At 38.6% G+C, this 14,448-nt stretch overlaps 2 protein-coding genes across 7 annotated transcripts in view; one reads left to right on the top strand and one right to left on the bottom strand.

The window, feature by feature from the left end:
- Positions 1 to 14,448, top strand: part of LOC133664736 (zinc finger protein OZF-like) — a 519,603-nt gene that overhangs the window by 248,640 nt on the left and 256,515 nt on the right. The gene's annotated exons all lie outside the window — the stretch shown is intronic.
- LOC133664739 (zinc finger protein 501-like) overlaps positions 1 to 14,448 on the bottom strand; it is a 178,710-nt gene that overhangs the window by 70,655 nt on the left and 93,607 nt on the right. For 2 of the 5 annotated variants that reach the window (XM_062069621.1, XM_062069623.1), the window contains one exon: positions 5,784 to 6,002. The exons of 1 other annotated variant lie outside the window; for it this stretch is intronic. In XM_062069621.1, the coding sequence (XP_061925605.1) occupies positions 5,784 to 6,002 (219 nt within the window). Of the gene's footprint in view, positions 1 to 1,357; positions 3,012 to 5,783; positions 6,003 to 12,964; positions 13,524 to 14,448 lie in introns of those variants that run through there. 2 more of the 5 variants (XM_062069628.1, XM_062069622.1) reach the window with 2 other exon arrangements.

Here is a 14,448-nt window from a genome sequence, read left to right as displayed (position 1 = left end):
ATCCACTTTTTTCCTGATAATAGCGGCAGATTCCAATATAAGCCTTTTGCTGTGGCAGACATGCAAGCCATTGTTGACAAACTTCCACCTGTGTCTGAAGGTGGGAGTCTTTGGCTTAACACGTTAGACAAACTAACAGCAGGGTACACTCTCTCAGTAGGAGACTTTAGAGGCATTTTGTATCGTTGTGTTTCCACGCAAGATGGCAAAAATACAGAACAACAATTAATGGCTGAATCTTCGACCTCACCGATAACACCATACGTTACAAACATAGCTACTGCTATGCGCAGTCTCTTTCCTCAAGATGAGGATGATAAGGCTAATGACAGAGCAGCAAGGAAGCAACTCCTTAATTTACAGATCGCTGAAGATAAAAGGTCAAAAGAACTAATTAGTAAAAATCAGCTAGGGATATTCAGCACTGGGTGACCTTGCTTCTGAGTTCCAACAGGTGGAGGAAAGAATCCTCAACAGACGTGCGACCAGACGGTTGGACTCGGGTGGTGGACAACACGATGCTTCAAAGCCAGTCCGGGGTGGAAACTGTTTCGGCTGTGACCAGTCTGGTCACTGGAGTCGTGACTGTCCGAACATTTCCGAACAGGAAATGTTCCGTAGTGCCAACAAACGAACACAAAAGCGTGGCAAAGGACGCCCACTGCAGGAGCCCCAGCAGGAGATACAGACTGGCCCCCTGCTGGACATGAGTGTCAACGATAATGTTATCAGTTCGTGATTGACACTGGCGCCACCCATTCGATTCTGAATGCAGAGGTACCAAAGAAACTGTGTGCTTCCTCTTTAAAGGTCGAAGGCTTCGCTGGGGTCACAAGGTTACCTGTCACCAAACCACTTCCGGTTCAGATTGCTGTACCTCCTTTACAGACTGTACCCTGACATTCAAATCGCACAGAAGGAACATTCCTGGTGTTACCTGACGGCTCAACCACCAAGCTGCGACACCACTACCAAGGCTCCTACCACAGCAAGAGAACAATTGGATCCACAAGGGACAACAACCCTTTCCACAGACTACACACACACCAGAAACATAAATGTTAGAAGCCTACAACAATATATTTGAAGACTTTAGGTTTAAAAGTGAAGATGTGAGGTGAAATAAGTACAAATGCAGCAATAAAAACAACCAACTCCACTCACGATGGCTCTAAAGTTCAGTGATGTGTTGCTAACTTCAGCCTTTTTCTTCTTTGTTGATGTTTTGCAGTAGTTAACATCCATGATGTAACAATGCTGCTAATCTACCAGAGTCCACAATTTGTTAACCATTTTATTCATTCATACTTCTAATTGGATAATCACATCAATAAAATGCAATGGAAAAAATGTGTGAAAAAAAAACTATGCAAATAATAAGATGTCCTCTTCAAAGATGAGAAAATAGAATAAAATAGTAGCTACATATATAATATTCAATACATGCACACAATTTAAAAAGTAACTACAGGACAACATATATGACTAGAAGATGAGAAACACTACATACAACATCAAATATACATTCATATTAAACATGCTGAGTTTTTAAACTACATGTAACACAATCACTGTTTATGTGTCACGAGGGAGGCGTCCCTCTATTTATTCAGGAGTTCCACAGTCAACATCACTGAGGCCGCCTCTAAAAGGTCACATATATTATGCAAAGCAGGTCCAGGACGTACACGTGACGGAATGTGCTGGGGGCCTTGTGATTTCGCCTAGTCTCCGCTTCGTCTGCGTGTTGTCATTTTATTTTCGTTGAGGTCCTTGAAGTCCTTGGCTGTTAGCGGGCTAAAACAAAGATAACATCTGCGGCTGAGGCCACCCCTCAGACAAGAAGTTTTTGTCCTTGCACGAATAGAAAAGTCTAATTTGAGCACAATAACTAAAGAAACAGACTTTAAGAATACTAAAGTTAGTGTGATAATATATACATAATTATTCTAACACTGAGCATAAAAAGGGTTTCTCTCCAGTGTGTGTTCTCATGTGTCTGGTCATGGTTTGCTTTCTGGAGAAACTCTTCTTACAAACAGAGCAATTAAAAGGTTTCTCACCTGTGTGTGTTCTCATGTGCAATATAATTTCCTTCTTAGTGTTGAATCTTTTAGCACAAGCTGAGCAAGAAAAAGGTTTCTCTCCAGTGTGTGTTCTCATGTGCATGGTCATATGTTCCTTTCTGGAGAAACTGTTCTTACAAACAGAGCAAATAAAAGGTTTCTCACCAGTGTGTGTTCTCATGTGTATTATCATGTCATTCTTAGTCGTGAATCTTTTAGTGCAAGCTGAACAAGTAAAAGGTTTCTCTCCAGTGTGTGTTCTCATGTGTATTTTCATGCGTTCCTTTCTGGAGAAACTCCTCTTACAAACGGAGCAAGTAAAAGGTTTCTCACCTGTGTGTGTTCTCATGTGTGTGGTCATGTCATTCTTAGTGTTGAATCTTTTGGCACAAGCAGAGCAAGTAAAAGGTTTCTCTCCAGTATGTGTTCTCATGTGTGTGGTCATGTGACCCTTTCTGAAGAAACTCTTCTTACAAACAGAGCAAGTAAAAGGTTTCTCTCCAGTATGTGTTCTCATGTGTACTGTAAAATGACTCTTTCGTCTAAATGATTTCCCACATTGAGAGCAGTCAAAGTGTTTGTTGTTAGTGTGATGTCTCGTATCACCTTTAGAGTCATTTTTACTCTCCAAAGGTTTTTGGATGTTGTCACTGTGATCAGAAGAGTCTGACATCATGTCGTCCATGTCTGACAGTGGAGCAAAGATGCTGTCTGGTTCTGACTTTATATCTTCACAATGCTCTCCATCAGCTTCTGTGATGTGTTGACTTACAAGCTCCGCCCCTCTGTTCTCCTCACTTTGACTGTGATGAAGCTGTAAGGACTGAGCTTCATCTTCATCATGAAGCTGCTCCTCTTTAATGTGGGAGGGGGCCTGTAGCTCCTTCTGTCCCACACTGGTGTGCCACTCCTCTTCATGACTCTCCGCTGACACCCGCTGGACGTCTGCAGAACAAATGAGGTGTTACTGTATTGAAGTTTGCAGTATTCAAACTATTGACATGTGAGCTAGGCCAAATAGAGAGTGATGGGCAAGCTACCTGGACAATGTAGTAAGCTAAGCTACAAGTTACTCTCAATTAAATGTAGCTAAGCTATCCTCAGAGAATTGTAGCACGCTACACTACAAAAGTATCTTGCCACATCAAAGTTACAATTAACAGCATATATATATATATATATATATATATATGTATATATATATATATATACATAAATTAATTGTGCCCAGCTGCCCGATCCAAGCACGTGCAGTCCATTTCGATTGCGGCGTCGCTCCCGGCGCGCCCCGCCTTGCTGCTCGCTCGTCGTCCACGCCTCCTCGCCGCCATCTTGGAGCGGGCTCCGGTGTGCCCTGCTTCGCTGTCGGGCTGTTGGCCACGCCTCCTCGCCGCCGGTCCCAGCGGGACACGCCTCTCCACAGCATCATTAAAAATGCTGCTAAGAAAGATTACCCCCAGTACTTTCTAGATCAGGGGTGTCCAAAGTGCGGCCCGGGGGCCATTCGCGGCCCGCAGCTAATTGTTTACCGGCCCGCCACACATTCTGGAAATACTATTGTAAAAATAAAAAAGAACATTAAAAAAAGTGGAATGAGGTGAAATCTAACGAGAAAAAGTTGCAATATTGACACAAAAGCTGCCATGCAGACTGTTTTTTTTTCTTTTGTCTTTCTTTATTTTAATTTTTTTTGCCATTGCTCAAAAAAAAAATTAATGACAAAAAATCCATGTTATAATGAATTATTTTCAGGGCTCCAATTACTTCAAATATTTCACTTTAAAATGTTTTATGTGGTAAATATTGCATATATTGTGTTTTCCTTGACAAAAGCGCATAAGACAAACAAAATAATAGCTCCAGCATAAAATGGACAGATATATCTGAAGTTGATCTCGTAACTTAAGTGTTGAAAGTAAAAGAAAAACCTAATAAAAATGTATCACTTTATGAGTGGGGCACCTTTTGGATCCCAAATATATTTAGTGGTATTTTATTTATCTTTTCACTGTGATTACTCAAAAATATGAAAGAATTAAAATCAATGGTGTCCTGCATTATTGATCTTTTAGGGCTCTAATTACTAAATACTGCATATTTCAGTTTGACTATAAAAATTTTTTAAAAAAGTTGTTTTTGACAGAAAAGCCATAAAACATTTTTATTTTATTTTTTATTACTTTATATCAACTTGAAGTTGATATAGAGATTTACTGTAAGCGTTAAATAATTTAAAAAAATTATAATCTGACCGGTAGGAGGCCACGGGGAAGACCCAGGACACGTTGGGAAGACTATGTCTCCCGGCTGGCCTGGGAACGCCTCGGCATCCCCCGGGAGGAGCTGGACGAAGTGGCTGGGGAGAGGGAAGTCTGGGCTTCCCTGCTTAAGCTGCTGCCCCCGCAACCCGACCTCGGATAAGCGGAAGAAGATGGATGGATGGATGGATATAATCTGACTTATTTTTAACATTTTAATGACTTATGGTCCCCGGGACCCCTAAAGGTAAAATAAATTAAAAATCAATATATTTTGTTATGGTTTGAAAATGAAAAATATCAAAATGGCCCCCACATGCTTTAATTTTTCCGTGTGCGGCCCTCAGTGGAAAAAGTTTGGACACCCCTGTTCTAGATGGAAATACAAAAAATGACAATATGAACCAAATAGTTGAACGTTTTAGTTATTACTTTGTTAATATCGGAAAAATGTGGAACAAAGAATTCCAAATGCAGATGATGGGTCAGTTGAGGACTTGAGTGAGCTCATAGACAGAAATCCCAATTCCATGTTTCTTAAGAACTTGACAAAAGAAGAAATACTCAAAATCGTAAAAAAATGTAACAAAAGTTGTGATCTTTATCGTTGTTGTTCTCTACTAAATCCTTTCAGCAAAAATATGGCAATATCGCGAAATGATCAAGTATGACACATAGAATGGATCTGCTATCCCCGTTTAAATAAAAAAAAATCATTTCAGTAGGCCTTTAATAGCTTGTTTTAAAATGTCTCTGACAATCTTGCACTTTCTGTTTTGAAATGACATGAATGTTTGTGCCACTGCTTAATAACTGTTTAATAAATACACTTTTGCTAAATTGACTTAGTTGTGATTTCCCTCTCTGCATGAAATTTTAAAAGTAGCATATATTAATGCAGTATGAAGAAGAATGTTTTAATGTAGACACATAGAATCATCATACTGCTGTGATTATATGCATCAAGTGTTCATTCAAGGCTAAGGAAAAATATCCACATATATATGGTGTATCGTGACATGGACTAAACATATCCACGTATATATGGTGTATCGTGACATGGCCTAAACATATCCACGTATATATGGTGTATCGTGACATGGCCTAAACATATCCACATATATATGGTGTATCGTGACATGGACTAAACATATCGAGATATTAATAAAAGGCCATATCGCCCAGCCCTAGTTAGAATGTAATTATTATTATTACTTTTTTAAATATATCCACCGTCATGTCTTTTATAATGATTGTGAACGATGAAAAAAATTCCCCCCAAAAAGTGCAGTTCCCCTCTAAATTCCAGTGATTAGATTTAAGACTTGAAGTCTATGAGCATGAAGTGATGAAGCCTACTTGGATGAGAGGACAAACGTCTTCTAAGACAAAGTGAACAGTCCAGTTGTGATGGATTGAATGCCCTGAGAATAAAATGATATGTGGATGTTGTGCTTACTTGGACTGTGATGAAGCTGTGAGGACTCAGGTGGTTTGACTTCATGCTCTTCAGTCTTCACAGAGACAACAGTCAGTGGAAACTTGGTGACATCATCCTCCTCCTGCCCTAGAAGACACTCTCCCTCCTGACTGATCCTCACTTCCTCCTCTTCCTCTTTAATGTGGGGCGGCTGTGGATCCTCCTCTTCCTCTTTAATGTGGGGGGGCTGCTGGACGTCTGTTGGGTAAATAATTAAATAGAATTAAGAGAGAATAGAAATAGTTTTGGACTGACACTGTTAACACAATGACATTATTTGTGTTCTTCCGTGTGTTGTGTTAAAAGTGTGTAGCAAAACAACCAATAAAAACACAGGAAATACCTCCCTTTTTCCTAAAATTAATTCAAAAGTGGTACAATGAGTACAAAAACAGACCTGGAAATTTGATGGGGGGCAATTTGAAAAGTTTTTATAAGTACGAGGCAACATTGATTGAGGCATTCTTAACTTTACACTCACTGATGTAAAGTGTGTAAACATTTTATTTTGTATATGGTCTATGACACCTAAAATTGATCTCTAAACTTAACCACGATCTTGTAATGACATAGTCATTACCATAACTTCAATACCATGGAAATAAAAAAAATCTTGATTCCAAAATCAATTAAAAAACATTCATGGTATGTTTTTGTCATCGTGCAAAATACATTTTTTGTGGTCATTTTGTTGGCGGGGCCAAAAGGAACTTTTACCCAAACATGTTTTACTCTGTGGTGTTTTTATGGAGTATCTCCATCAACAATTCCTCTTTAGGAATTGGAGACCATCTACGACACGCTGAAGGAAAGTCAGTCACCTTTATGCTCTTTTAATAAATCAAGTGTTGACTACTTTGGTTACTGAAAATAAATGTTTACTTTCACTTATTGATGCATGTAGGTCAGAATCAGGAAGTGAAATTATAACTTTAATTAGATTTAGATGATAGAGCAGGCAGGTCATTGTTTTGACTGCTCGAAGAAAACAACATCTTAATCTACGATTTGACTCCCTCGAATGGCCTTGATGCTATCAGGAACAGGCTGTTCTGAAGAACTCCCCCGAGGACTCAACGATGGACGTTTTTGACCTTCCTTTTTTTCCAATAACACCTAGTGTCGAACCTGTTGATACAGGTTTCCATCTTCTTGGGGACTGGAACACAGATATGTCCTGAAAAGATGCACCCATTTTTAAAACCTTCCCTAAGCTGTGCCACCAACATTGTTTCACTTAGCTCATTAAGCAAACTACCAGGGTGAGTGAGTCCTTTTAAACCATCATAGACCTCGTTGTTACTTCTGACCAGTCTAAGATCACCACAAGTGGAACTACTGTATGCGGCTTAAGTGATCATTCCATCATTTTCTGTACCCGTAAAGAACATAGAACCGAGGCTGACGGCCACAAAACAAGCGAAGCTAGAATCCTCAAGACCTAGACTAGCAAGGCTTTCAATGACAAACTGGCAAATTAAGACTCGCCCTGGTACTTGCAAGTACACAGGTTTTTGGGTCAATTCCTAACCTCAGAAAAGTAAATAATTTCACAGTCAATGTGGGTGACAATATTATAACAAACAAAACAATTAGATTACCTATCTTGGCTGCAGCGTAGAGACTAATCTCTAGGGATGATGTTTGATAAGAAATTATCGAGTTCGAGCCTATTATCGAATCCTCTTATCGAACCGATTCCTTATCGATTCTCTTATCGAGTCCAGATAGGGTGTTGTATATGGAAAAAAACACACAATATTTGGTTTAACAAAAGCTCACTTTTATTATATAAGAAAACAATTTAATCTAATAAATAAATAAATATTGACTGTTACCCCCCTAAAAAATAAAATAAAATAAATAAATATTGACTGTTGTTACCCAAAGTATATTAAGTGGGATTTTTCAGAAAAACAAATATATACAGTAACACAAAAACAACCTGTCTCTGTAATCACTATAGGTGTATAAATAATATTAAAAAAATAAAAATAAAATAAATAAATATTGACTGTTGTTACCCAAAGTATATTAAGTGGGATTTTTCAGAAAAATAAATATATACAGTAACACAAAAACAACCTGTCTCTGTAATCACGATAGGTGTAATAATATAGTGTTAAATAAAATCAATCCCTTGGGCACAAAACTGAAAATAATACAGCTCTCCAAAAAGTGCAATTCTGCTGCTATTTGACATAACTGTTTGTTATGATGCTTTGACATTTTTGCACTTTATTTCTTTATTGAAAGAAAATTCTATGAAGAGAAAAGTTCTTTGCAAATGTGGTTACAATGCTAAAAAATGAAAAGTTAAAGCTAAAAAAATAAATACACTTTATTGAGTTAACATTATATCTGTATAGGGGGAAAGATGTTATGAGCTAGGGAATATAACAACTACACTACCCAGCATGCAACGGGAGTGACGAGCATGCGCGGTAGCCCCGAAAAGTGTTGTTGCATATCGTCACCCGGCAGCTAAGAATGAGGTTATGTTATGAGCACGCTTTGGAAGTAAACGTCAAGAACTCAGCCAACACGCCTCGTCTGCATTATTTATTATTAGATAGACAACACATATACAGTGTGATTTTGTTTTGTTTACAAGGAAAGAAAAACAAAAGTTAAAAAAGGGAGATGTGTATATATATATATATATGTATGTGCTGCGGTTGTTTTAAGAACGTTGCGACGGCTGCCGTAAAGGAGGTGCGTTGCTAGCCTGGTTGCTATGTTTCCGGTTGGTTGTAAAAGTGTTGGTCATGTGTTTGTACCCTGCTCAAATCTCTCAGTAAAGTTATTCATTGGATTATACCTTTTGTTTTGAACTTTATTACACCTTGGAGCGCTTTTTCCCGTCCATTTTTTTCCTGCTTTCGCTATCTGCGCCTAATGACTGAGCTATGTGACGTCATTTCTTGTGATGTCACACGGGGCATTTCTGGTCGGGACGGGATTCGTTCCGAGGGATTCGAATAAAGAACCAACTCTTTTTCTTTACTATAGTGGTCTCGATAACGGGTACCGGTTCTCAAAAAGGGATTCGAGTCCGAGGACTCGGTTCTTTTCTTATCGAACAACCGGGAAAACCGGTTTCGAGTATCATCCCTACTAATCTCTCCAGTGAAAAAATGACTACTAAGGTAGTCAAAGAATCAACCAACGAATTATATTCTTACTAAAGTTTTCCTGATACCATTATTATGGTACCAAAATGTATTTAGATACTTTTCTAAATAAAAGGGACCACAAAAAAGTGCATTATTGGCTTTATTTTAGCAAAAAAATCTTAGGGTACATTAAACATATGTTTATTATTGCAAGTTTGTCATTAAATAAAATAGTGAACATACTAAACAACTTGTCTTTTAGTAGTAAGTAAGCAAACAAAAGCTCCTAATTTAGTTTGCTGAAATATGCAGTAACATATTGTGTCATTTATATTCTATTATTTTGTCAAAATTATTAAGGAAAAGTGGTAAAAAATTGATTATTCATCTACTTGTTCATTTACTGTTAATATCTACTTATTTTCTGTTTTAACATGTTCTATCTACACTTCTGTTAAAATGTAATAATCACTTATTCTTCTCTTCTTTGATACTTTACATTAGTTTTGGATGATACCACAAATTTGGGTATCAATCCGATACCAAGTAGTTACAGGATCATACATTGTTCATATTCAAAGTCCTCATGTGTCCAGGGACATATTTCCTGAGTTTATAAACATAATATAAATTTTTAAAAAAAGAAAGAAAATGTTGTGATGCCAAAAAATATTGATGTAATCATAGAAGTCGTACTTTTTAGAGGCGATATAGTACCGAATATGAATAATGCAGCTGAGATAGGCTCCAGCAACCCCCGCGACCCCAAAAGGGACAAGAGGTAGAAATGGATGGATGGATAGTATTGCAGTACTATACTAATACCGTACAACCTTACATAGTAGGATCAACCCGCTGGTGGGTAGAAATACACTTAAGACTCTAACACAATACATTTAACCCCACTTTGACTACGGAGTTCATGTTTGGTACCGTGACGCCTTAAAAGCCCTGAAAAACTAACTCCAGACAGCCCAAAACAAAATGATTGGGCTTCTACTCAACCGTCTATCTCGGGCTCACCTTTCCGCCAACCATTTCCTTAAAGGCCTACTGAAATCAGATTTTCTTATTTAAACGGGGATAGCAGATCCATTCTATGTGTCATACTTGATCATTTCGCGATATTGCTATATTTTTGCTGAAAGGATTTAGTAGAGAACATCGACGATAAAGTTCGCAACTTTTGGTCGCTGATAAAAAAGCCTTGCCTGTACCGGAAGTAGCGTGACGTCACAGGTTGTGGAGCGCCTCACATCTGCACATTGTTTACAATCATGGACGCCAGCAGCGTGAGCGATTCGGACTGAGAAAGCGACGACTACCCCCAGGATGAAAGATTTGTGGATGAGGAAAGTGAAGGATTAGAGGGCAGTGGAAGCGATTCAGATAGGGAAGATGCTGTGAGAGGCGGGTGGGACCTGATATTCAGCTGGGAATGACTAAAACAGTAAATAAACACAAGACATATATATACTCTATTAGCCACAACACAACCAGGCTTATATTTAATATGCCACAAATTAATCCGCATAACAAACACCTCCCCCCTCGCGTCCATATAACCCACCAATACAACTCAAACACCCGCACAACACACTCAATCCCACAGCCCAAAGTACCGTTCACTTCCGCAAAGTTCATACAGCACATATATTTCCCCAAAGTTACGTACGTGACATGCACATAGGGGCACGCACGGACGGGAAAGCGATCAAATGTTTGGAAGAAAGCTGCGTACTCACGGTAGCGCGTCTGCTATCCAACTCAAAGTCCTCCTGGTTGTGTTGCTGCAGCCAGCCGCTAATACATTGATCCCACCTACAGCTTTCTTCTTTGCTGTCTTCATTGTTCAATAAACAAATTGCAAAAGATTCACCAACACAGATGTTCAGAATACTGTGGAATTTTGCGATGAAAACAGACGCTGTTTGTATTGGGACACAATGGTGTCCCAATACTTCCGCACAATCCGTGACGTCACGCGCAAACGTCATCATACCGAGACATTTTCAGCCGGATATTTCCCGGGAAATTTAAAATGTCACTTTATAAGTTAACCCGGCCGTATTGGCATGTGTTGCAATGTTAAGATTTCATCATTGATATATAAACTATCAGACTGCGTGGTCGGTAGTAGTGGCTTTCAGTAGGCCTTTAACGTGGGGAGGCTCTTGGTAGGTGACAGAGTACATCTTCTTGCAGTTGGTCTGGTGTACAAGATACACCATACTACTAAAATACTCCTGTACCTGTCTAGAAACTTCAAAATATATTCACCATTAGTGTTCTCTTCCTTCGCTTCTCTGTCAACAAGATACAATCTACCTAATACACATTTCTTTCGATACCTTCAAATAAGGCATTTTATTAAAAAACAATTTCCTCATTTTCCCAACCACCCCCCAGAAGCAGAAATTGATCGGTTTCTGTCCTTTGACTCTGACAAACGACGTTTGATATCTGTAATATATAATGAAATCGGCCTTCTGAATCCACTTAACACTTCACCTGCCAGAGAATCCTGGGAGCATGACCTTGGGGCACCTATACCTGACGGGCGGTGGAGAGAAGCTTTGAGGCTGGTGCATTCATCATCTATATGTGCTAGACATGGCCTAATACAATGTAAGATACTACATAAAGCACATTTCACTAATGCTAGACTGGCTAAAATATATCCCAACCATAACGACGCTTGTAACCGCTGTAGACAATCCCCAGCTGACCATTTGCATATGTTCTGGACATGCCCAAAACTCTCAAGTTTTTGGTCGGCTATTTTTGACACTGTCGGGCAGGCCCTTGATAGGACAATAACACCTGCCCTTTTTGGCGTTCCGCAGGTGGACGGTTTACCTGAAACCGCTCGTCATGTCATTGCGTTAACGACTCTGCTGGCTAGGCGTACAATTATTTTTAAATGGAAGCTTGCGACTCCGCCGAGCCATAACAGTTGGATACAAGATGTTTTGCGGTGTCTGCAATTAGAGAAGCTTCGGTTCTCGCAGAAAGGATCTGTGGCATCTTTCCATAAAACTTGGGGCCCCCTCCTAGACCTTATTAGGGACAAGCTTGACATCACCCCAAGCGATTCGAGTAACACAACTTAGACAGAACTGACCGCTGAAGACCCCCCCCCCCTCCCCCATTCATTGTGTTTATTTACTTTTACGTTATATATTTTATCGTATATCTTATGTATTATTTATTTTACCTTATTTATTCTTTATTTACCTTAATATAGTTTGTTAGAGTGACGCTAAGTTTGCATATATTCATGTGTGTCTATATTTGTTGTGGGCACTAGGCGACAATTACCTTGGGAATTAAGTGGGTGGGTATTGTAAGGGATGGGGTTTATTATGTTACATATTGAAAAATGTGCAGATACCTCAACTTGTTGTTGTCATGATCCATCATACTGTATTGTCTGCAAAATTCAATAAAAATATTTGGAAAAAATATATATATATATATTCACCATTACAACACCAGAGGTAGTTGTACAAATCACATTCAACCCAGATCTCACTCCAAAAAAGGTTCTAATTCGTTTGCCTGCTATACCAACATGTGGATCTTCCTATCAATAGCCATAAAGGAGTGTAAATCCCTTACTTCCTTCAAAGCTGCTTTGAAAATACATTTAAGGTTGTAACTGGGAATAGAAAAAGCCTTTAACTTTTTTGTAATTGTATCTAGCAGTATTTGTGTACTTTAAATGCTACGTTCTACATAGTACTGTGTGAGTTAAACACATATTTCAACTGAAACCATCTCAGGCTTTCTTGTAACAGTGAATGTGTACCGTGAGGAAACTGTACCCTTTCCTATGCAAACTTCTCATAAGTCCTTCAATCAATCAATCACACATTGTTACAAACTGAGAGGAACATCAACCTCAAACTGTCTCGTTTTCATGAAGAATCTAAATCAAAGCATTGCATCATCCCCACAAGACAAAGCATCTTCCTATTGAAGAAAAGTGTTAATAATGAAATATAAAGTTAGTAAAGATGTGAGAGTAAAAAGTAAACAAACCTGTTCTGTGTAACACAACTTGATGTTTCTTGAAAACAGCGTCCATAGTTGATGTTGTCGCTCCTTCTCCTCTTTTGTTGGACAAAGTTCCTCCTCATACTTTGCTATCGTTCTTTCGCACATTTTCACACAATCACAACACTTGACACTCACATTTGATCTCTACTTAGCGATGTGTTGATAACGTCCGCGTCTCTTTGTTAGCAGCTAACAAGCTAAGCTAACTAGCAAGCTAAGCTAGCACATAAAGTGCGCTCAGACTAATGTATCCGGATACAAACAATGACTAACAATGTTTCATCTACTACACGACATATATGCGTACATGTATGCACTAAATACAAATAGAGAAACAATAATGGCCAGTGGCCACGTTTAGGCCTTCTCTGTCAAACGCCATTTTGCTTTTTACTCCTTCGTCTTCTTTGGATTTCCAGCAGACTAGTAGAGCATCTTAGGCCTCCACAGCTTCTTAACGGGACTTCTTCGTCCTGTCCTATGGTCCATACTACATTCTACAGTACAGGAGGTCGCGCTAGCAACCTTTCAATGGACCACTTCCAAGTTGGCTTCTGCGCATGTCCAATTTGTCGAGGTCTTCTTCTTCTTCTTCTTTGGTTTAATGGCGGTTGACAAGCAACCTTGTGGTGTGCATTACCGTCACCTACTGAAATGGAGTGTGGACGGAAATGGATCCCTACTCTATATTATTTTATTCAACCCAGTCTTTTTTTAAATGTATATAAAATGTTTTATAACCTATGTGTTGTGAGTGCAATCCTAAAATATCTTCCATTAGTAATCTAACCTTCTCTTTTGCTAACTTATTTCCCAGTATTTGCCTTTCTCTGTTGTATTTCTTTCCTTTTTGTAAAATCCAAGACTTTAGTCTTTCCAACAGAGAATCTTAAACCCCAAGCTGTTCCCCATTCTTGAACTTTATTTACCGCTTTTTGAATCTTCTTTTCTATATGATTATATAATATATATTATATAATAAAGACACTACATATTATGGATCATAAAACATTGAATCAATTGTTATAAGTGTGGATGCTGAAAAGGCCTTTGACTCGGTCAATTGGAATTTTCTTTACAGAGTTCTATGCAAATTTACCTTCCAGGATACAATTATTAAAACTATACAGGCACTATATAACAATCCTGCTGCTAGGATTAAAGTCAATGGATAATTATCAAATAGTTTTACCTTAGAAAGAAGTTCTAGACAGGCATGTGCATGGTCACCATTACTCTTTGCATTCTACCTGGAGCCACTAGCTCAGTCTATTAGACACAATGAAGATATTAAGGGAATTATTATTAAAGTGAGAGAGTATAAATTGGCCTGCTATGCGGATGACATTTTAGTCTACCTCTGGCACCCAACATACTCTCTTCTTAAATTAATGCAATAATTTGAACAGTATGGTCAATTATCAGGATATAAAATCAATATAGGTAAAACCCAGCTACTCTCATAT

The sequence above is a fragment of the Entelurus aequoreus genome, linkage group LG14 (genome assembly GCF_033978785.1).
Source record: "Entelurus aequoreus isolate RoL-2023_Sb linkage group LG14, RoL_Eaeq_v1.1, whole genome shotgun sequence".
NCBI lineage: Eukaryota > Metazoa > Chordata > Actinopteri > Syngnathiformes > Syngnathidae > Entelurus > Entelurus aequoreus.
This window is presented reverse-complemented; position numbering and strand designations above follow the sequence as displayed.